The sequence below is a fragment of the Arabidopsis thaliana genome, chromosome 2 (genome assembly GCF_000001735.4).
Source record: "Arabidopsis thaliana chromosome 2, partial sequence".
NCBI lineage: Eukaryota > Viridiplantae > Streptophyta > Magnoliopsida > Brassicales > Brassicaceae > Arabidopsis > Arabidopsis thaliana.
The window spans coordinates 7,670,534-7,693,506 of record NC_003071.7 but is presented as its reverse complement, the minus strand read 5'-3'; the positions used below and the strand labels follow the sequence as shown (position 1 = coordinate 7,693,506).

The 22,973-nt window shown below is 35.7% G+C and overlaps 8 protein-coding genes across 11 annotated transcripts; 2 read left to right on the top strand and 6 right to left on the bottom strand.

Annotated features, from left to right (window-relative positions):
* Positions 1-253: 253 nt before the first annotated feature.
* Positions 254-1,111, bottom strand: AT2G17705 (methionine-S-oxide reductase). Its single transcript, NM_179635.4, has one exon. It carries the CDS (start codon positions 999-1,001, stop codon positions 618-620), a length of 384 nt encoding a protein of 127 aa, NP_849966.2. The 5' UTR covers positions 1,002-1,111; the 3' UTR covers positions 254-617.
* Positions 1,112-4,061: 2,950 nt separating this feature from the next.
* On the top strand, positions 4,062-8,153 carry STY8 (ACT-like protein tyrosine kinase family protein). Its single transcript, NM_127324.5, has 15 exons — positions 4,062-4,431; positions 4,743-4,857; positions 4,936-5,015; positions 5,113-5,223; positions 5,338-5,392; positions 5,539-5,649; positions 5,752-5,802; positions 5,954-6,126; positions 6,215-6,322; positions 6,553-6,626; positions 6,708-6,883; positions 7,037-7,132; positions 7,257-7,337; positions 7,430-7,483; positions 7,577-8,153. The coding sequence occupies exons 1-15, from the start codon at positions 4,229-4,231 to the stop codon at positions 7,727-7,729; spliced, it is 1,641 nt and encodes a 546-aa protein (NP_179361.1). The 5' UTR covers positions 4,062-4,228; the 3' UTR covers positions 7,730-8,153.
* Positions 8,154-8,304: 151 nt separating this feature from the next.
* AT2G17695 (outer envelope protein) lies at positions 8,305-10,726 on the top strand. 3 transcript variants are annotated; one of them, NM_001335554.1, is made up of 4 exons: positions 8,305-8,344; positions 8,490-8,556; positions 8,661-8,837; positions 8,912-9,589. In NM_001335554.1, the coding sequence occupies exons 1-4, from the start codon at positions 8,326-8,328 to the stop codon at positions 9,291-9,293; spliced, it is 645 nt and encodes a 214-aa protein (NP_001318241.1). In that variant the 5' UTR covers positions 8,305-8,325; the 3' UTR covers positions 9,294-9,589. The 3 variants fall into 3 exon arrangements, with proteins under 3 accessions (NP_001318241.1, NP_849965.1, NP_001118341.1); NM_001124869.2 differs by having other exon boundaries at positions 8,331-8,344; positions 8,456-8,556; positions 8,912-9,395; NM_179634.4 differs by having other exon boundaries at positions 8,327-8,556; positions 8,912-10,726.
* Positions 9,424-11,345, bottom strand: SDC (ascorbic acid mannose pathway regulator, putative (DUF295); the record flags this gene model as incomplete). The annotated part of the gene is made up of 3 exons (NM_127323.3): positions 11,098-11,345; positions 10,880-10,927; positions 9,424-10,752 (listed from the first exon to the last, which is right to left on the bottom strand). The coding sequence occupies exon 3, from the start codon at positions 10,687-10,689 to the stop codon at positions 9,424-9,426; it is 1,266 nt and encodes a 421-aa protein (NP_179360.1). The 5' UTR covers positions 10,690-10,752; positions 10,880-10,927; positions 11,098-11,345.
* A 1,783-nt stretch (positions 11,346-13,128) lies between these two features.
* Positions 13,129-14,499, bottom strand: AT2G17680 (DUF241 domain protein, putative (DUF241)). Its single transcript, NM_127322.2, has one exon. It carries the CDS (start codon positions 14,264-14,266, stop codon positions 13,388-13,390), a length of 879 nt encoding a protein of 292 aa, NP_179359.1. The 5' UTR covers positions 14,267-14,499; the 3' UTR covers positions 13,129-13,387.
* A 2,731-nt stretch (positions 14,500-17,230) lies between these two features.
* AT2G17670 (Tetratricopeptide repeat (TPR)-like superfamily protein) lies at positions 17,231-19,188 on the bottom strand. 2 transcript variants are annotated; one of them, NM_201752.1, is made up of 2 exons: positions 18,043-19,156; positions 17,350-17,936 (listed from the first exon to the last, which is right to left on the bottom strand). In NM_201752.1, exons 1-2 carry the CDS (start codon positions 19,085-19,087, stop codon positions 17,932-17,934), a joined length of 1,050 nt encoding a protein of 349 aa, NP_973481.1. In that variant the 5' UTR covers positions 19,088-19,156; the 3' UTR covers positions 17,350-17,931. The 2 variants fall into 2 exon arrangements, with proteins under 2 accessions (NP_565422.1, NP_973481.1); NM_127321.3 differs by having other exon boundaries at positions 17,231-19,188.
* Positions 19,189-19,794: 606 nt separating this feature from the next.
* On the bottom strand, positions 19,795-20,362 carry AT2G17660 (RPM1-interacting protein 4 (RIN4) family protein). The gene has a single exon (NM_127320.3). The coding sequence runs from the start codon at positions 20,146-20,148 to the stop codon at positions 19,939-19,941; it is 210 nt and encodes a 69-aa protein (NP_179357.1). The 5' UTR covers positions 20,149-20,362; the 3' UTR covers positions 19,795-19,938.
* AT2G17650 (AMP-dependent synthetase and ligase family protein) lies at positions 20,355-22,629 on the bottom strand. Its single transcript, NM_127319.4, has 2 exons — positions 22,128-22,629; positions 20,355-22,043 (listed from the first exon to the last, which is right to left on the bottom strand). The coding sequence occupies exons 1-2, from the start codon at positions 22,464-22,466 to the stop codon at positions 20,571-20,573; spliced, it is 1,812 nt and encodes a 603-aa protein (NP_179356.1). The 5' UTR covers positions 22,467-22,629; the 3' UTR covers positions 20,355-20,570.
* Positions 22,630-22,973: the final 344 nt, after the last annotated feature.

Here is a 22,973-nt window from a genome sequence, read left to right as displayed (position 1 = left end):
CATCATTCAATCACAGCCGTTGAATCATAAATGGCCATCACAATCAATATCACCAAAACGTCATTTTCAAATGACGTCCTCCATTAAACTAACACTATTGGTTTTTGTTCTGTTCTTCACATTCTCTTTAAGCCGATAGAGTTTGTTCTTAAAACAATCAGCTTCTAAAGTTCCTCGTACAAAACTCGAATCACCAAACAAAACAACCGATGATTATTGAACAAACTACGAAAATATTCGTCCCAAATCATTGAACAAATCAGTCAACCATGTGATTCAAACTCACAACAAACACAAACACTACAAATATGATCAAAATCCAAGCCAACAACATACTTAACATACATATCTTAACTATACTAGCTACAATAGACAAGAGACAAAGGAGAGAATATGATTGTAGATGTTTCTTCAAAAGCAAGCAACAAAAATCAGTTCCAAAAGGCGGTTAAACCTCCGTATTGCCATCCGTCTTGGCGCTGAAGCAAGCGCCAAGACCGATGGCAAGTCTAACGACCTTACTATCTGAGTTTTAAGCAACAAACATCTACAATCCTATTAACCCTTTTAACAAGTTTATACATATCTATGTAAAAGCATTAAACCCTCTGCTTTAGCTAAGTCTGGGACGAGACTTGAACCGCCTTGGTTTTGAATCGATACCGAGGAGCACGAGGAATGACTTGACTCGGACCAAATCCGTATTGGCCAATACCACCAGTGAGAGGAGGACCATCGTCGTAGATGTAACCGATGAGGTGGTTGCAGCTAGTGCACTTGATCTTGGTTCGTTTCCGTTGGATTCCCCAGTAATTTAGGGTTTCGAAGAAAGGCATGATCTTATCTTCTTTCTCGAATCGGAATTTCTCGGCGTCGACGGCGGCGAATGAGAGTGTTCCTTTGTTACCGGCTTCGAAGTAGAAATCCGGTGGAAATAAATCGTTAGGGTTTAGATTCAGATCTGATCCGCATTCTTTGCAAGTGTAGATCGTTGAAGCCATTGTTTGCTTCTCAATTCTGAATTCTGATTTCTTCTTCACGTCTCTCGTCTTTTTCTTCTTTCTCTGTGAGGAAATTTTCTCCAGAGAGAGAGACGCGTTTCTTTGGTCAGCGCCGTCGGAACTGACTCTGAATCTCTGCCGTTGTTAGATTGGGCTTATGGGCGAATTTTGTAATGGGCTTTGTGTAATGATGTTCATAATGACTTTCCTGTACTGTTTTTATTATTTTGGGGCGATAATTATAAATATAGCAGAAACTCTATAAATTAATAATGATAGGACCACATAATTTTATTAATTTATATAATAAATTAATAAATATTAATTAATAAGATAAATTAATAAATATTAATTTAAAGAATATTTACGTAAAACACAATATTATTTTTTTTTAAACAATATTTTTAATTTAGATTTTCTCGTATTTTGTTGTTTGTATATTCAATTATGTTATATATTTTATTTTATTTTTGACTTTTTTAATTTATTTTCTTACAAGATATTGTGTTCGTATATCTACGACGTTAACGTATAGCTTAATCCAATTTTTCTTTACACAAATCTTAACAATGATTTTTCATAGAAAAAAATGTTACAAAACCAAATATGATGGATCAAATACTCAAAGAGTTGTGTGAGTACAAAAGAGATCATACCAACTGTAATCTAAAAAGAATTGCAATTGTAGTTTTAACAAAAGTTTCATATAAAATTAGTCTTAAAATATTTGTTTAAGATCTATGATTATTAATTTATGATATTATTGGAACCATATTTTTACATAGAAATTTCAAAAAAATTATTATCTTATTATCTTATCGATTTTGCTTAATTTTTACATTGGCCCGACTTGAGACTAGCAAAATTAATTATTTTATTGTATTTATTAATTTATCGAGTATTAATTTATAGAGTTTCCACTGTATGTGTTTTGTTGTTAAGTAAGATTTGTGACAGTAATGGTGATAGTGTGACACTATTTAAGCAGAGTGATATTTGAATTAGTAATGATTTGGTTTGCTTGGTTAATAAATTCTTAAAAATGAACAAGTTTTTTTTTTTGCTTATTTTATTATATTCATCAAACATTTTCTGAAATTTTTCTAACAAAAAGAGACGTAAACAGTCAAAATAAATTTGTTGCCTTGCAACGTTGCAAATTTCAAAATCTACTTGAAATCTAGAAATATGATTTCTACCACATTTCGTCTTCCGTCGTGCCAAAATCTATTTAAAATCCAATTTGATCAAATCCAAAAGGCAAAATTTCCTACATACAGTATTTATATATCACACATGACACATGTGCACTATTAGTATTTATAAAATAAATGTCAATGTCAGCATTTTTTTTTTGTGCAAAATCAATGTCAGCATATTCCTCTGTCCTCAAATCTCAATTTGCTTCTTCTTCTCCTTCTTGATTACTTAATTAATCACAATTATTAGTAAGGTAAACTTCTTGTCCAATAATTTGTGATACAGTCACTGTTTTGAAGTTGTCATTAATGATGTCGGGTATCATCGACAAATCTAATTCGCTAACTGTGTTATTAGTATTATAAAATTACAACAAGCAGTGATATTGTAAATATTAATATGCTCATGGACCACTTATTTTGTGCAAGGGGGATAATTAACAACACATTCAATTCAAAAACATATTAATAAGTTAACATAAAAATAGTAGAATTATCATTCATTGAATCTTCTAACCAAATGATACTCATTTTTGTATTTATTTCTAATAAAGTAACTCCACTATGAAGAAAAACAAACATATATATTTGTAGATGAAAACTATATCAAGATATGTAATATTTCTATGCTAATCTCGCAGTTGTGTTACTATCTAAATTTAAATTTGCATATTGTATTATCGAATTTTGTGGTAACTCGAGCTCTTTGTTTTCCAAGAATTTTCTTTCATTCTTTGTAATGTAGGTTCGTCTGAGCCGAATAGAAAAGGATAATGAGAGAATCGAACATTGGTAACAATCCTTCCATAAGAAGATCGGTTGATCGACTATCTTCTTATGGAGTATCCGATTATCTACGAGCAGTATACCCTCAAAATAGTTTGAAAGTGATAAAAAATAATGACAATTTTTTTTCAATGATTATTTTATACCTTCTGATCCGCTTGATACCTCTAGATAAAATATAGTAGTACAAAAAAATTTGAAAATACATTTTTGATACGGCTTTTTTGATTAATAATTATTAAAACATTAAACTCTATACTGCATTGATACCAAGTTATTTAATTTACTAATCAAAACTTCTTTTCTTTTTCGTATCTCCTCAGCTGGTATGGAAAATTCTTTCAAACTTCCTCATTTCTTCTTCCACTAGTTATGTTTGGTTTTGCTTGATTCTTAATTGCATAATTAGAAAATGTCACACAAAGCATTTTTCCTAACTATTTAGACTCCTATTAACAACACCATTGGTTTAGGTCAAGATTGTGTTACACCAATAAATATCCATTGGCCATTGCTTCCAAAAGAATATGTTTGACCTAACCTAACGGATGAGAAAGAAAACTCTTTTTGTTTATAATATTACTAATCAACAACGACACACTACATAAAAAGATTTACAACTGTTACAAGAGATAGATTCAAAATTTTGAGCTCCAAGTAGCTGGGATGATTATGATATTCCCATTGTTTTACTATTCGACAAAAAGTAATACAAGTATGGTCATTGTGTTGAGTGGTATAGTTGACATATTGAACCAATCGATTTAATTTAATTTCAACTACTTCTTAAAAAATTTAAAAGCAATTTAAGCCTATTCTTCTTCCTTTTTATTAAATGTACACATTAATTGAACCTATCATATCATAGTATCAATTTAAAAAAATACAATAAAATCCCATCATTAGTGTTATCTAAAATAAAAACACTAATTATGACGTGATCTTAAATTAATTTTTAGATAAACAAAAACGAAAACAGAATCACACAAATGATGACGTGGCAATTCCCTACGTGTAACACCACACACAGTAACGTTCCTCTCCTCACTCTAAGCCCAAAAATCTCTCTTTTTTTTTTTTTTTATCTCGCGTTTATAAGAATCCTCTCTCTCTCTCTCTCACATTATTTTCTGTTTGGAATCTTGGATCTTTCTTTCTGAGATCATTCGTCTTTTGTACTGATTTTGAGAGATTTCATTTTTGTTTGTTTACCGATCCGCCGCCGTGGATTTTTGTTTTCCGATGACGATCAAAGATGAGTCGGAGAGTTGCGGTAGCAGAGCCGTCGTTGCTTCGCCGTCACAAGAAAACCCTAGACATTACCGGATGAAACTTGATGTCTATAGTGAGGTTTTACAGCGACTTCAAGAATCTAATTACGAAGAAGCCACTCTTCCTGATTTCGAGGATCAACTTTGGCTCCATTTCAATCGTCTTCCTGCTCGGTATAATCTTCTACATTCATTAGGGTTTTTTTCTTTCTTCTTTCGTTTCTTTTTTTTGGGCTTGATCAAATTCGATTTTGTGGATAAGGGTTTTGCTTTAGGGCGTAGTTGTATCTTGAAATTTCATCTCTTTCGCTTAGATTATTCAATTTTGTTTCGAAGTTTTGTATATGTTCATCGACAGTGACTGATCTTTTGCGTTTCTCAACACGTGTCTTGATCCAGAAACGATTTTATTGAATCAAGTTTTCTTTGGTGTGTTGTTGATTTCTGAGTTTTGCATTTGGCATTATTCTTGCATGTTGTTGCAGATATGCTCTTGATGTTAAAGTCGAGAGAGCGGAAGATGTTCTCACACATCAGAGATTGCTAAAATTGGCTGCAGATCCTGCTACTAGGCCTGTCTTTGAAGTTCGAAGTGTACAGGTAATCTAAGATCCTGAAAGCTTTCGTAAGAAAGTTTTTTGCTTTGTTGTGTTAATTGGTTTCTCTTTCTTCTTGCAGGTTTCTCCCAGAATCTCTGCTGACTCTGACCCTGCGGTGGAGGAAGATGCTCAAAGCTCTCACCAACCAAGCGGACCGGGGTATAGATTTATATTAAATTGTGATCAATCTTGAACATTTTTATGGCATTGTTGTAATCTGTTTTTTTAATCAAATGCCGTTTCTTTCTGTCTAAAGGGTTCTTGCTCCTCCAACTTTTGGTTCTTCTCCAAATTTTGAGGCTATTACTCAGGGAAGTAAAATTGTTGAAGATGTTGATAGTGTTGTGAATGCAACATTGTCTACACGGTGAGACTTCTTGTTTTGTTGGTCATTATGTTTTTGTATTTATTCGTATCTTGTGTCATGTTTAATTTTAGTTCCATGTGCACTCATGTTATACTATGTTGTATATTCATGCAGACCGATGCACGAGATCACTTTTTCAACCATTGATAAACCGAAACTCCTTAGCCAGGTTGGTAATTCTTAGTCTAACATCACTGTTTCTTGCATAAACAGTGCCACAGTTTATGCTTCGTTACACACTGTCATGTAGAGGATGGGTGGGTATTTCTTCCATATCTGCGATTAGTTGAGTGAGAAAATTGTTTTCTGTTTCAGCTAACTTCCCTGCTTGGTGAGCTTGGACTGAATATACAAGAGGCTCATGCTTTTTCCACTGTAGATGGTTTCTCTTTAGATGTCTTTGTAGTTGACGGTTGGTCTCAGGAGGTATGGTGATTTTAACTTTTCAAGAATGACTTAACAAGATCTTGAATTCCTTTCTGTCTCTGTTATTACTAACTGAGAAACTTATGCACTTTGGAATTATAGGAAACTGATGGCCTAAGAGATGCATTGAGCAAAGAAATACTGAAGCTTAAGGTATTTTCTCACTATGAATTTGGAGGATGCAATGCCCTACCGTAGTGTTATTATACTAGACATAGGTCTTGTTGCTATGTTTTGTTGCTTTTTTTACTTCAAAAATTTGACAGTTGTAACCTCACTTTATTTTCTGCTGGCTGTTCTACAGGATCAACCTGGTTCAAAACAGAAATCTATTTCTTTCTTTGAGCATGACAAATCAAGCAATGAGCTTATACCCGCCTGCATTGAAATACCCACGGATGGAACTGATGAGTGGGAAATCGACGTGACTCAGCTCAAAATTGAAAAGAAAGTGGCATCTGGTTCATATGGGGATCTGTGAGTATTATCGTTATATAAGCTCGTTTTGTAAACTGTAAGTTTCTATTTAAAAGTTAAGAGTAATTTGTTTTTGATGACTATACAGGCATAGAGGCACTTATTGCAGTCAGGAAGTAGCTATCAAATTTCTCAAGCCTGATCGTGTAAACAATGAGATGCTGAGAGAATTTTCTCAAGAAGTTTTTATAATGAGGTCGGTGTAGTTAATTCTCATCGTCATGTGAATATTCCCATAGTAGTTCATAGTTTTATATACAGAAACATGCCTGACTGGCATCAACGATGCCTTTGTCTGACATTTATATTCACGAGTAGGCTTGTGTTTTGTCAGTCCTTGTCCTACATTAAACCTCTTTTGATGTATTAAGTAACCAACATGCTTGCTTCATTGTCATTTGTTACTGATGCTTTTACTGTCTGTAGGAAAGTTCGACACAAAAACGTCGTTCAATTTTTGGGTGCATGCACAAGATCTCCAACCCTCTGTATAGTGACTGGTAAGTTCTTAGTAGATGTGAATTTAAGTTGTTATCACAAAAACATGTCATTTGAGTTTACTGGTTTTATGTTTGTGTCAGAGTTTATGGCTCGAGGGAGCATATATGATTTTCTTCACAAACAGAAATGCGCTTTCAAACTTCAAACTTTACTCAAAGTTGCACTTGATGTCGCAAAAGGAATGAGCTATTTGCATCAAAACAACATTATTCACAGGGACCTTAAGACTGCGAATCTTCTTATGGATGAACATGGAGTAAGACTTGTTCTCTGGCTATTCATAGACTCATAGTGTAGTCTTTAAACCATTGAACTTAAATTCTGCAAGCGTTTCTTTATCCTTTGTCTCTATGAACCTCTTTTATTTCTACTAGAATCGCCACATTCTAACTTGGATAATTTTGAGCAGCTTGTCAAGGTTGCTGATTTCGGAGTTGCCAGAGTGCAGATTGAATCAGGGGTCATGACTGCTGAAACTGGGACATACCGGTGGATGGCTCCAGAGGTATGTATGAGTTTCATACCTCAAATATCTTGATCAGGCTTATGTGTTTGTGGAAAAATAAGCTTCTGGAGTTCTTAGTTTGATCTGGCATTCTTACTTTGACAATAAACTTGCGAAAACCCAGGTCATTGAGCACAAACCTTACAATCACAAGGCAGATGTGTTCAGTTATGCGATAGTGCTATGGGAACTTCTGACTGGTGACGTAAGGGATCTATCTACTTAAAATCCTCTGTCTGAATCTTTCATGCTAGTTAGAGAGATACTGACGTATCATGCATTTATAAATGAAAACAGATCCCATATGCTTTCTTGACTCCACTACAAGCAGCTGTTGGCGTTGTCCAAAAGGTATGCTGCTTCTTAGAGAAGAATGTTGAGTCATTCAGGTTTTTATCTTCCTTCAGATCCAGAGGCTAATAAATTGAAGTTGCTTTTTTTCAGGGGCTTCGACCCAAAATCCCAAAGAAAACACACCCAAAAGTGAAGGGGCTTCTAGAGAGATGCTGGCATCAAGACCCAGAACAGAGACCACTGTTTGAGGAAATCATAGAAATGCTACAACAGATAATGAAAGAGGTAAACGTCGTAGTGTGATCTCCCGAGTAAAAAAAACACCTTACAAGGGCGAGAATCTCAGAGCAGGATGTGGTGAAAACAAAGCAGGTTGGAGATGAGGACCCTAGCAAGGACAAGCACTGCATATCTTTCTTTACTCCCTTCAGAAAGCCCCGTTACTAGTTCTTCTGATCATCAACAGTTACACGATTCAAGGCATTATTTTCTGGCCTGCCTTGTACAGTTTCTTTTTTGCTTGACCTAGTTTTTGACCTTAGAGACTGTTTTTCTCCTTTTAGTTACTCTTTGATTCCTTTCCACTTAGAAATTAGAAACGCTCTATTACGTTTTCCTCTTTTTTTTACCTTCATAAGAAAGGAAGTTTAATAGAGTTGCATATTCATTAGATTATGCACGAACCATTTAATTAGTTGTGTATTTGTGTTTCTCCATCTCAAAAATGACACAACAATTACTATCTTTCTCCATCTCAAAAGAAGAAGAAAAAAGAAAGTGTCCAAAACACTTTCGGGTTATGTGTTTAAAACAATTAATAACGGACACCGTGCCGTTTGGCTATGCAAAAAAACGACATCATGATTAGGATAATAAATCTCTGGAGCTCCACTAACCGAATGAATTTAAGATTTGCAGGTTCTTCTTCTCTCTACACCTCTTAACATCTCCCATATTCGAATAATAGCTCAAAGTTCCGATTTTTATAATTTACCTTCATAACAAACAACTGATTCACTTACTTATCAGCCGGTGACTGTTTTTGGGTCTGCTTCAATTGCAGTGGAAGAGATGGTGTTCTTGAGTTGGGGCCGTCCATCTTCCGAGCAACAGCAACAAGTCATCAACAAGTAAGAATCAGCATAATCGTTACTTAGAAAGAAAAAAACAATATCTTTTTGAGCACTAGAAAGCTCTCTCTCTCTCTCTGAGTTTGTGCTTTTTATAATCCCAGAACAGGAACCTTCAATTATGACAACAAGTACAGAGGAGTTTCGTCTAGGTCTATTGCTAAACTTAAGGAAGATTCAGAGATTGATAAAGATGGATTCTTGATCAATCATGCTCGTGTTTTAGTCGGTTCTGGTAGAGAGAGTTATGAGAAGGGCAAAAAAGCTCTCCAGAATTGGAAGTATGTTTTGCTTTTTATCATCTCAAATCAATGGAACATCAATCGGTTCTGTTCTCATTGATTTCTAATTGCAGGCATTTTGGTATGGATTGGGCATTTGTTGATCCTGCAACACCTGTTGAAACCGGTAAGAAGTTTTGCATTTGCGTGAAAGAAGTTCTTCCATGGGTGATGCTTCCTCTACAAGTGGTTTATGTTGACGAAAGCCGGAAATCAAGAAAAGGCCCTGCGCATTTCGGTTACGGAAGCGGTACTCTTCAGGGACATTTACTCGCTGGAGAAGAAAAGTTTTCGATAGAGCTTGATGGAAATGGTGAGGTATGGTATGAGATAACGTCTTTCTCAAAGCCTGCTCATTTCTTGTCGTTCCTCGGGTATCCTTATGTGAAGCTAAGGCAGAAGCACTTTGCTCGTCATTCTTCTGAAGCTGTGCTGAAACATGTCAATGCTTCGTGATGACATCGAAAATGAAGATATTTGAATAAACACTTTGTCTATACCAAAAATGAAGATGAAAGGGAAGGATTTTTATTCAGATGGTTAATACTCTTAATACATAAAATATAGCTTTGACCTAAAACAAGATTTAGAGAAAGCTAGGGACAAACATTTGGAAACAACTCTGCTCAGATTCCGACATTGTTGTGATACTACCATCATCTAGCTTGAACACCTTAACCTCTTCTTCCTTTTTGTCGGTGAAGTAAATAGAATTTGGCAGGCATCCGTAGAACTCATGAGCCGAAACCGAGAAACAGGCATCGGTAGCTATCACAATCGCCTTATCTCCCAAGGACTTGACTTCTACCCATTTTAACAGTTCTTCATCATTCTTGTAAACCTTGAAACCTATCGTTTTGGGAGGGTCACGTTCAAATGGTTTACAACTTACATTCCCAAGATTGTCGTGTAGCACATGGATAAAGCGATGAGCCTGAGCAGCGAAGAAATCATCATTGCCATTACCATCTTCCCAGAGATCAGCATTGGTATAATCAGCATTCCGGAAATGAACAATGGCATTATCATCATAGGAATCAGCTTTTCTCTTTAGGAGATTCTCGTCAATGAGACGATCTACAATGTAAAGTTCTCCACGACATCTTACAAACCTTTTTTCTCCGCAAGAACCGTTAGTGATGTTTTCATGTAGTTTAGTTCCGTACCTGATGATGTCGTAAGCGGAACTAATCCACCACATAATGCCTTTTGTATCCACAGCGTAAGTAAGACCTTCGTCAAGTACAAAGTCAGAGAATTGAGCTACTTGTTTCTTGATTCCGTTCCATATTCCTCCTTTCCAGAACCTGATTTTCCCGTCGATGCCGATCACTAGAACACGATGATCTCCTCCTTGGACTCTGACAAGAAACACTCTTTTGAATTCGCTAGCTGTTTCTCTTGTGCGGCGGCCTACAACCGCATAAGATTCTTGAATCTCGGAGACTATGAACTCCGACAGAGAAATGAGCTTGCGAGAACGTCCTAGTGCTTTGCGAGAGAGGCAGTTTAGGAGATGGAAATTCCGGTATTTGAGATCGGTGTCTGATTTGATCAACCACCCTTGGTCCGGAGAGGAGGCGAGTGTGACGCGAAAGAATGTGGCACGTGAGAGGACCGTGCCATGATACTTGCTCAAAATTTGTCCGTTTGCTTGTGCGCGAGCGAGAATGATTTGGAGCGGCTTGAAGTAGATGAGAGGGGAGCTCAGGGAATGGTTCTTGTTGACGCCGGAAGCAGAGGAGCGCCATGACTTGCATATGCTCCGGAAACGGATGAGTTCGATGACGGAGTAAAGTCTGAGAGCAATTAAACCAAGAAGCTCCTCTGGTAGCTTTGACCAATCACCCATTTCTCTCCCCTGTTTTTGCTACTATTGTTGTTTTAACGCTCCAAATAGTTTGTATGCTTTGGCCTATTAAAGAATAAAATATGGATAGTGCATTTTTAGTCTATAGGGAAACAAAATTCACTCATTTCCTTATAAAAAATGAAAATGAATAAATGGTCGGATTCACTAGCTCAAGTCGAGAAACTTTTACCTGTGCAGATCTTTGAGCACGAGAGTTCAACTTTACTTCCTTTCAAACCTTAAAGAGTTGAGAAAAAGCTCAATCAGTTTGCTGACTAAAAAATATATAATGAAAATGAATAAATTGTAAGGTGAACTAATTGAATATCATTGAAAACCGGTGAAATGTTAATTATGATATAAAAATAAGTAACTAACAGAGAGAAATTTATTTTATGCTAGATTTACATTTATATCGGTAGATTTTAGTCGGAGGATATGTCTGGAACCGCAGTTTATGATGTTGAAAGAAAATAATTGGGATTTGATGGTGTTTGAGTAAATTTTAAATGTTTCTGATCGAGACAGTTTTACAGATTGGTAAAAAAAACTATTTTGTGTTGTTTAGGTTTTAATGGTGTTTGGATTGCCAAATCTTAGAGATCTCTTGAAATGTTTGGAATTCTTCCAAGCGGCGTGAGTCTCTAAGATTTTTTTGTTTTGCTCATTCTGCTTTAAACCTCTATACTTATAGGTACACATCAAACCCTAGTATGTTTTGTGTTAGGGCTGACGTGTATTGTGAAATCTTATCTTTATAACTAACGTGTACAATGAAATCTTATCTTTATAACTGACGTGTACTGTGAAATCTTATCTTTATAACTGATGTGTACTGTGAAATCTTATCTTTATAACTGACGTGTACTGTGAAATTTTATCTAAATAACTGACGTGTACAGCGAAATCTCATCTTTATATCAACGTGTACTGTAAAATCTTATCTTCATAACTACTGACGTGGTAATAATCAAATAATTCATCATATATCTTGAATGTTTTGTACGATGATTTTCATGTCGTTTTGCAAATAAATTTATTGTTTTCTAAAAAATAGGGTTGTTGGGCTCTCCAAGCCCATTCCAACTTTTTCGATTAGGATGATATTGTCCGCTTTGGGTCCAAGTGGTAAAACTTGCACAAATTTGTTTAGGGCTTTTTTCCAAAAAAACTTTCTTCTAATTGGAGTTGGACTTGATTGATATATTAGACAATATATCTATAATCTTCGGATGTAAAAAGTTGGTTTGTTTCCCAACATGGTGTATTGGAGATTCTAAATTTTGGAAGACTTGCTTGATTTCGTATTTGGGGAGATTTTGAAGGATAAATGATGTGGTGGACTTTTAAAGAAGTTCTTATGGTTTACCAATTTGCTTTAAAAAAAAATTCCACAACTTTCAGATGTTTTTTTTTCATTATTCGAACTTTTGGTCTAAACCGAATATTTGAATTGGACTGAACTTTGCAAATGTACCGAAATTGATAAATTAAGCTTAAATTTTAGGGGTCCAAGACAAACTTAGGTTTTCAATTCGGAATGCTTTTACCTAATCCGAACAAACCGATTGTTTGCAATTCTTTGCAATTCTAAATTCTTTTACCCAAAAGTCAATCCAAACAACCAAAAATTCTGAACATAGTTAATTGATTACCGAGTCTTAAATACACTACTTTAGTAAAAAGAAAATTAGTCTACAAAACCTCATGATAAATTAGGTTATTAATTTTTCGTCGGAGATCACCTTTCTTTCATTCATGTTTTACCAAAAATTTCGATCGAGAAAACAGTTCTTTCGACTACAAACGTATTCCCAAGAACCCGTAACCTGACTAAGTTAGTTCTTTTAAATTTTGAAAGTTGGACTTGAGTTCTAAACCAGACCCTAACTTAGCTAACAGTTTTCCTCATGCAAAATTTGGTTCCTAAGAGCATTCTCATTGGTGACTTTTTTAGAGATGTCTTTATTATAGTTTATTATAAAAATTAACATTATTTTAATTTGAGTCATTTATTAGTCAAGTGTGATGTCTTTAAAAGTAAGAAAATGTCTTTGCAGAGACATGAAAGACAGTGAGTCTTCCTCCTAAAAGCACTAAATAACATTTTATTTTATTTTTCATTTAAAAAAAAAAAAAAAAAAAACTGTGTTTTATTGTGCAATGAGGATGATCTAAGTCAGGTTGTTCAAAGATTTGTATTCAGTGTTTATGTCTAACAATTGAAAAAAGTATTGGTCAATCAACTTGAAGCAACTCCTCTGCGCACTAAATTCTCAATGGATAATGAGTTTATAGTGGAACCTGAGAACATTGTCGATACCCGTGAAAACATAGCGCGGGTTACTTGTGGAGTTGTGGTCTTGTGGAAAGAATTGTTAGAGCATCAACAGACATGGGTACTAATTCGTGATTTGGCACAACACTTTCCTCATTTTCATCGTGTACAGTTTTTTTGTTTTTGACGTAAAAGAAAGAAAAGAAAAAAACCGAGATTCAAATGTGTAACATCAATACCAAATTATACAAAAACGTGTACACGAAAAAATTGTTTTGTTTTTATAAAAGAATACATATTTTTATAAAATGAATTAACTAGTGATTACAAAATCTTATGTTTATGGTTGTATAATATGTATCCCTCCGGCAAATCCTCTAAAACTGAATGCCCACAAAGATGACAATATTACATAAACACCTATTGAGAGATTATGTTGAGAAGCGAGGCTCGTGTTTTAATCAACCCTCGAAACAATCCTTCAAGACTCTTCTCGAATTTTCCAATCCATACCTCAACTTCCTCAAGCTTCTCATGAAGATCATCATGAGAGATAGAATCTCCACAAATCGCGGAATCTACATTCTCCAACTCGTTTTTGACCATCTTATCGTGATCATGAAACTTCTTGTTCATGAGAACTAAAGCCAACTTGCTCCTTACGTCGTTCCCGTTTTGTCGTCCCGACAAGAACTCAAAGAAAGACTTTAAGACCGAAACTGTCATATAAACGACACGTCTCATTGCATGAATCACGGCCAAGAAATGAATATCACCGTCTTGATCATAACCATGATCTCTCATCACTAACCCTACATTAATGTTCTTTAAAGATCCAAGAAGCTTCTTCACTTCTTTCCTCATGTTTTTCCTAAACCCGACATATCCCGAGACGTCGACATCTTTCCTTCTCCTAACACAAGACTGAAGACCAAGAACATGCTCATGAGTCTCAACCATGAGATCCCTCGAGACGTTGCATATATCCATTAGCCTCAACGAACCATCAAGCATTTCCTCCATAAACTCTCCCTTCACTTTCCTCTTCTTCTTCTTCTTCTCATCACTAAACGACAACACCCTTTGCGTCGAACCCATCTTCAGAAGATCTTCCGAACAGTCGTACAGATCCTCCAACCCCGATAAACCGGAGTGAACCGACTCAGACGACGCCATTGTCGACGTGTTCATAGTGATAAGAAATTTGTCGAGCGACTCCTCGATCGCTGCTGTGCTAGGATGAGATCTTGATTGTAAGCTTATAGATCTTACATGGTTCTTGATCATCATCATCACCATATTGGTTTGAGTTTTGTTGTTTCTCTATACTGATTTTATTCAACGAGCTCTATTTATAACATAAAAGTTTGTAACATCAACCAACAAAACTTCAACAAATATAAGATATATATTATTTTACTTTTGTCCGATTGTTATGGGCAAAATGTGTGATTCTGAGTTGTCATGATAATTTTTAAAGTCGATTGTCACATTCTGCGTAATAATTTGGCCACATAGTTGATGAGTCATCGACTGTTATGCTTCCGGTTTCGCCACATAATTAATAGATAGTCGATTACTCTAAAATTAAAATAATGTCAACGGTCTATGAATTGTCTCGGTAGGTAAAGAAATGCAGATCTTCCTCAACCATATTATGCCTCGTCCTATCATACCTATATTGTCTGATTAGCCTCAACATCTTGTGTTATGACACGTGGAAAATAGTCGAATCTTTCGTTGATTGTATCGGCATTTTATTGATTGCTGCAACATTTGATTTTTCTATGTATTGGGTCTGGCAGAAGAGTCACTAACAATATTGAAAAGAATTCAAAATTAAGAAATCATTAAATATTGTTACTAGTAAAATAAAAATTAGATTTACATATTATGAATAAGACTAATGCATAATGTTAAATGTAGAAGTTACGGAATCAAATTTTCAATTGTAAAAGTTTATGGGATCTATATTTATGTAGCTACAAATTAAAGAGCATGTGCTTTGTGAAAAATAAATAAATTATATGGGAGGTGCATTTTTCACTTATACTATATAAGAAATGATAGAAAAGTTTGTCGTAATAATACTTTGTTATGCAAATAAACAAAAGAAAATTTATTAGAATGACCCATATTTTGAATTTAATTACTCGAATTACATTTAAAAATATAAATTATATGAGTAATATTTTGCTGTAAAATGTTTTTATTGTTTTGTAAAGAAAAATAATATTATAGAAATGCATTATTGTTTAATTCCAATATAGCTAAAAAATCAATTTATTTACGATTTTTATTTATTTATAATATTGTCACTCCGTCTTTTTGCTCGACTATGTTAAATCTGCGACTCTTGTTGTGACAAATTTATTTTGTACGTTAAATATTTGACAAAAGAAAATAATAATAATTTTTTGGTGTAGGTTGGCATCCGATCCAGAGTATATCCTTAAGTTCATGATGATTTGCATTGATCCTCTATCTTTGGTTACAATTTCAATGTTCAACATAAAAGCTTTTACGTGGTATCTTTTGTAATAGAGATGCTCCTAAGATATTAATGACACGCGAGTTTCTAAGATATGAACTAGACAGTAGCCTGTAAAAAAAAAAAAAAAACTAGGTAGTAGCCTAGACCACAACGGAACATTTAAAGTTTAAAACTTTTTTTAGTTTAATTTTGATAACATATATGATTTCATATCCTGTACATAATCCTCTTTCGATAAAATTCTGATATTACCCAAAATTTGGTTTACATATGATAGTTTAGCGGATATTATTTGTTTGTCGAGCCAAAAAAAAGAAAGAAAGAAAACAATTTTTAGTTATTACGTAATTTATTTGATGACTATAAATTATTTTAATCTAAGAAATATATTTTTAAATATTTATCTTGTTTAAGTGATGTTCTCATTCTTTTTATCTAAGAAATATATTTTTAAATATTTATCTTGTTTGTGTTATAAATCATATATTTTTTGTTATTGATCAAATACTTTCTTAAACAATAATTTATAATTTATAACACAAACAGGATAAATATTTAATTCACGTAGTTATTTAAGATGTGTGTATAATAACCTTATACATCACTTAATTTGCACATAGGGGATTAGCAAAAAAACAAAAGTGATTTATAATTGTGGCGTGATATATAGTTTGAGTTTAGTATTTTCTTGGCTATGCTCTTTACTTCTTTAGTTATAAATATTAATTATACGCTACATTTATAAAATTATAAATCGATATTAGAAGATATATGATTGGATTGAAACTATAAAATCATGTCTTCTTTACAAAAGCTACATCTTTTTTAGCACTCACGGAATTATACTGCTCAACAGAGTCTCTACGTTGAATGACTAGTCTTCTTCATAAGCAACCTAGCTCATAATGGAAACTCCAAGAGTTATATTAAGCTCTTGAGCAATTGTGTCTGTCTTAAATATTAAAAGTCTTAAAAAAATGAGGATCTTTGCACCATTGTCATTGTTTAATTATCTCTCTGTGACCACGAACACGGCAAGCTCTCAGATTATTCTTATCATCTTGTCTCCATAATTGTCTATTATTGCTTCCTTCATATTCTCTAGAGTACATAGTCATAGATATGCAAGATATATATAAGAACATGACAGCTAGGAGTAACTTATACTAAAAGAAAAAGCTGGAGGCTATGATAATCGATAGATTACACAATGATGGTAGGCGAATCATGTATTCGTGGACCTCGCGGTACGTACATTTCTTCCTAATATGTATCTATTTCCGTAGCGTTCTATTGTTTAATGGGGGAGACAAAGAAACAGATGTTGCAGCAAAATACACTAGATAATGAAACATGACAGAAGAGAAATCAAAATAAACAAAAGAGTTTATTCACCAAATGATTAGAATTTGGTCATAAACAATGAAATAGACTAATACCAGAATGTTGACCACTTATAAATCTTCTTCATGATTCCATTAACGTTGTCCTCTGTTTTCTTGTCCCCCTCAATGATTTGGTTTGTACTTTGTAATTCAACTGATAATTCACAAATACTCTGCACTTGGGCTGCTTAGTGTTAAAACAGAGCATATAAGAAAAGATTGTTCAAGAAGATAATAGTCTCTTCTTGCAGCCAAACAAGAGAAACGATCTCTTTATTCAGATACTCTGCCTGATTTAATACCCCAAACATATAGCGTAATTGTCAAAGCAAATATGATTTGCTTGATCTCTCAAGCAACAATCCCAGGCAAGATCAATAACCAAAATTGTTCACAAGAAACAATCTTTACTCAGATACTCTGCCTCATTTACCCCAAACAGATATTGCAATTGTCAAAGCAAATATTATTTGCTTGATCTCTCAAGCAACAACCCAAGGCAAGATCAATAACCAATTATGGTATTCACAATAGCTCATAAGAACAGAGTACATGACACTGAAGGCAAGAAGCTGATACAAACAGAATAATAGAATATGACTGTTCATATAGAAACACAGCAACAACTTTCACCCAATCAATAACTCGAGTGTTAAGGAAACCTTTAGAAATCTCAAGTGACAATAATATTACCAACAAAGTTACTATTATAAATCACTGCTGGTCCCTTAAGAATCGAACAGCATATTTCGAAACAAATTCATTGCTTTTGGAGTAACACTACTTCAAAAATGAAATATGGACTTGCATAAAGAAGAAAGTCGGTAAAGCTCAGCTAGAGGATACCATTTATGGAACCAAGCCTTGTTCTTTAGCTTTTTTCAACCATTTCAAGGTAGTTTCAAGTGTAGAGTACGCAGAAGCATCTGACAAACTCTTGCTATCAACTGCATAATCAAACACTTCATAAGCCTCTGCGACCTTGCCACTTTTAACCAGAGACCTCACAAGTGTAGCATAACCATTACTCTCAAGCTTTACACCACTTGATTTCATCATTTCATATAACTCCATCCCTTTATCCATCAACCTTGCTTTACACAATCCATGAAGCAAAGTATTATAAGTACAATCATTTGGAGCACACCCTCTTGCTTCCATTTCTTCTAACAAACTCAACGCACCTAAAGACTCACCTTTTCTACACATTCCATTCATCAGTGATGTGTAAGTAGCAGTATCCGGCTCATACCCCGCATCAACCATAGTTTTCAAATACATCCTAGCTTCCTCAACTCTACCAGCTTTCGACAGTCCAAATATCAAAGTATTGTAGGTAATCTGATCTGGCTCAACACCTTCTTCCTTCATTTTCTTATACACACCAACCGCCTCACTCCCTTTACTCAGTGTGCAAAAACCTTTCATAATCGTGTTATAGAGGAAACAATCCGGCTTAAACCCAGCATTACCTAACTTACTAACTAGATACATTGCCTCCCTCAAGTTCTTAGAGTTACAAACATTATCAATCAAGATAGTGAAGCTAACAAGATCCGGCTTAACATCGAAATCATCTCTCATCTCATCAACAAACTCATAAACAACATGAAGATCTTTGCATTTGCACAAATGCTTCAGTAGAAAGTTATAAGTATATGTATCCGGAGGAGAGTGTTTCTCAGTGAGCTCCTTCATCAAATCCTTAGCTTCATCAACCCGACCCGTTTCGCAAAGAGACCTCACCGCGATATCGGTAGTTACTTGATCAGGCTCTAAACCATTATTAACCATGAGATTAAGAACTCTATGAACATTCGAAATCGACGAATCAGGAGCTCTACAAGCATGTGAAAGCAAGATAAGGAACGTTGAACGTCCCGGCCTGAAATTAGGCTGCGATTTCAAAATATGCTGAAAGAGTTTCACCGTATCGTTGACGACGGCGATTGAACCGTATGATTGAAGAACAGAGTTGTGGAACTTGAGATCGAGTGGGATTCGTGAAGTGGCGGCGATTGAATTGAAGAGGCTTTTAGCGTCTGAGAGATTTGGTGACTTGAATGGATTCCTCAAGGAGGGCTCGCGAGGGGCTTGAGTATTCTGGGGAAGTTTGGCTGAATCTCCTCCCACGGCGGTTCTGTTGCGAAAATCTCGCGGCGGCGCTGGAGGAGATGGTGTTGTTTTTCTGACCAATAAGTTCGCCGGCATACTACGAAACGACGACGGAACTTTCCCCATTTTTTGTTTTCTTTCGATTGATCGCAAAAAGGTTTTAGCTTTAGGGTTCTTGCAGAGGTTTTTGTGACTCTGTTGTGTTGAAAATGGACAGAGGACGGCGTATAGTAGTTACACTCGTGTACTCTAGTTGCTTACGTTAGCAAATGAGAGAAACCGTGGCAAGACATTGGGCCTATTGGGCTTGTTAATATCGGCCCAAAGTGTGGGTGAAGATGCATTTTGTCTGTTGTGTTGAAAATGGACAGAGGACGGCGCATGGTAGTCTGTTGCTTACGTTAGCGAATAGGAAAAACCGTAGAAATACATTGGGCCTATTGGGCTTTTGAATGGTAGCCCAAAGTCAGTTTGTGCGATAGCCTCTCTCCCTCAAGGCCTCAACACAGTATTTTCTTTGCTTTCTGTACAAGTTTGTGGGCAAAGCCCTAAAAACAACAATCTTTCCGCAAAATGTTCTCTAAAGAACCGAAAGATCTTCTGTGTTTTCTCAATAAACCCCATACAAGAACATTGTTCTACAGACCAAATCAATAGAGATTAAAGAAAGGTTTTGTAAGGAAGAACACATTTTGTATGAATTTTGAACATGTTCAAGAGTTTGTGTTCACCTCAATATCTAAGAGACCTTTTTTGTATGACTTTTGCAATTCTTTAATCAACAACTACAATTTTGTTGATTTCCAAATGACCAAATGCAGAGATTTATCATTAAGAAACAAAACCTCAGAATTTGTTTTATTAGATAACTAAAAACGAAATGAAATGTTCTAACACAAAAGTTGTCAAAGGGCTCATAAGGCTCAAAGCTACATTCTCTTAGGATTAAAACTTACTCAACAAACAAAAAAAAAAGATTAAGCAAAAGTGAAACAGAGCCATTTCTTGACCGCTGGTTTATCACCATCTTGTTTCCTCTGTGAATTCGTCTTCGTCGAACTCCGTCCCGTCTTTTTATCTTCACCGGCTTTGCTGAATATCACCGTGAATCCATCCGCCGTCGCTGGATCATTCACATCCCATTCCCCGAATTTCGGCAATGCCCTTCCAGCTTCATTCGACGCCATTATCGATCAAGAAAGTAACAATCTTCTTCTTCTTCTTCGTCCTCTTGTTGTTGTTGATAAGTCAGATGGTTTTGTTTAAAGATTCTAACACAGGATGCAGATTTATTTATAATGGAGAGAAGAGAGAAAACAGATAAGTAAGATTGTGCTTTGAAATCTTCCTACGAAATGGACTCGTTTCAGACACGGCGGAATATTCTTTTGGCTACTTCTTTCTTTTTTTAATGTCTTAAAATCTTTCTGAGGCACAAAAATAACAAAATCGTTGGCCTTCCGCGTAACAAATCTAATTATAGCCAAATCATATCCATGGCTGATCTGTTTCTTCATTTTCACGCGGTGGTTTTATGATTCTCTGATCTTTGTTTCCTTACATACACACATGAACCAGAGACTAAGCTTTTTTGTTTCTTACATGGCGATTACAAGCTACCCATTTCATCAGCTTTCTTCCTCAGAAGATACTTTTGTACTTTCCCCGTCGAGGTTTTAGGTATGTCCCCGAAAACTATAGTCTTTGGAGCCATGTAATGCGGCAAATGATCTCGACAGAACCCGATAATCTCCTCGGGTTTGATGGTATCAAATCCTTCTTTCAGCTTTACAAAACCGCAAGGAGTCTGTCCCCAGTGATGATCTGGACGTGCTACAACAGCAGCTTCAAGAACCGCTTGATGGCTGCACAAAACTCTCTCAACCTCCACTGAGCTTATGTTTTCTCCTCCTGAGATGATCACATCTTTTAACCGGTCTTTTATCTCTATGTACCCGTCTGGATACTTAACAGCGAGATCACCACTGTGGAACCAATCTCCCTCGAAAGCTTTTCGTGTTGCCTCTATGTCCTTGAAATATCCACTCATCACAGTGTTTCCTCTGAACATAACCTCACCCATGGTTAAACCATCATCAGGGACAGTCTCCATTGTCAGCGGATCTTTCACATCGAGCCCTTCTAGACCCAAATGCTGCACTCCTTGTCTAGCCTTCAACTTAGTTCTCTCCTCCAACGAAAGTGAATCCCATTCAGGTTTCCACACGCAATGTGTCCCTGGACCGTATGTCTCTGTCAAACCATAAAGATGAGACACATTGAAACCTAATTCTTCCATCTTAGCCAGGATCTGCGGTAGAGGCGGTGACCCACCTGTCATGATCTCAACCCTGTGAGGAAGCGGTTTATGTTCAGTCACAGTATAGTTCACAATCATATTCAACACAGTTGGGGCTCCTCCCATGTGAGTCACTTTATGCATAGCAATGTTCTTAAAGATCATCTTAGGAGAGACTTTCCTGAGACAGATATTAGTACCACCTTGAGCTGCTACTCCCCAAACAAGACACCATCCGTTACAGTGAAACATCGGCACTGTCCATAAATACACCGGATAAACAGACATCTGGTGAAGAAAGACTGTAGCAAGAGAATTGAGATAAGCTCCTCTATGGCTATACACTACACCCTTAGGTCTCGAAGTCGTCCCTGAAGTGTAGTTTATACTAATAGGATCCCATTCGCATCTCGGTTTGATTATCTCAAACTCGCTATCTCCGGATTTAAGCAGAGTTTCATATTCGTAATCAAAAGAGTACTTTGAAGCAAAGGTAGATGAGCTATCTTCATCACTATCATCATCATCATTAGACTGAGAGATCAACACAAGCTTCAGACTTTTTCTAGTTTTATCTGATTTAGCAAGAAGATCAAGAGCTCCATGAGCAATCTCAAGTAACTGATGATCAACAAAGAGGATTTTGGCCTCGGAGTGTGCTAACAAAACCGACAATGTGGAAGGATCAAGTCGAGTATTAAGCGGACAAAGAATCAAACCAGCCATAGGAACAGCGAAATGAAGCTCATGCATAGCTGGAACATTCGGAGCTAAAGCTGCAACCTATAAAAGTTTCCTCTTTTATCACTAAACCTAAATCGAGAACCCTAATCAGAGCAGAAAATTGAACAATTTAAAGAGACTAACCACATCGCCACGAGAGATTCCGAGATTGGTAAGAGCAGAGGCAAGACGGAGACAACGTTGATAAGTTTGGAACCAAGTGTGTTTAACGGAACCAAACACAAGAGAGGTTCTGTCTCTGTAAACCTTAGCGGATCGCTCCAAGAACGTGATTGGAGATAAAGGAGAGAAATTTGCAGGGGAACGGAGAAGACCCTCTATAGTTCTCCATGATTCCGGCTCGGAATCGTCGGGAAATCCGCCGGAATTTGAGGTTGAGGAGAAGGGAGAAGAAGTTAACCACAGTCTCTGGAAACGTGGGTTGAAGATTCTGAATGCTCTTTTGGTTAACAAGAATCTCATGGTTAACACTTTGATTTGGCTGTTGTTCGACTTCTCAAAAAAAATTGAAACTTTATTGTATCTGTTGAAGTTTATCAAGACGAGTTTGATGATTCTCTGTTGTGGGAACTCATCAGATAATGACAGTCGTGCTGCCTCGTGATTAACGAACGGTGTGTGATTTACTGAATGGAAAACATTACAAGTTTCAAATTCAATTTAACGGATATATATATACTTTTAAATTGAATGCTTGCAATTTCATATAGGAGTTTTAGTACGCGACAAGTCACAAGAGACATTAATATAAATACTATAGAGAAATATGCTATAAACATAAGACAAGTTGGCATAATTTATGGTGGATCTATCTTCCTTGTACAATATTCATATTCCCCCTCTCGAGGTATACGATTAAGAACTATAGTAATCTTATAAAAAATATTATTCGATCCCTCTTTGATTAAAAAACAATTATCTGATTAAAGAGACCCTAATCACAATTACGAACTTGGACTCAATTACGGT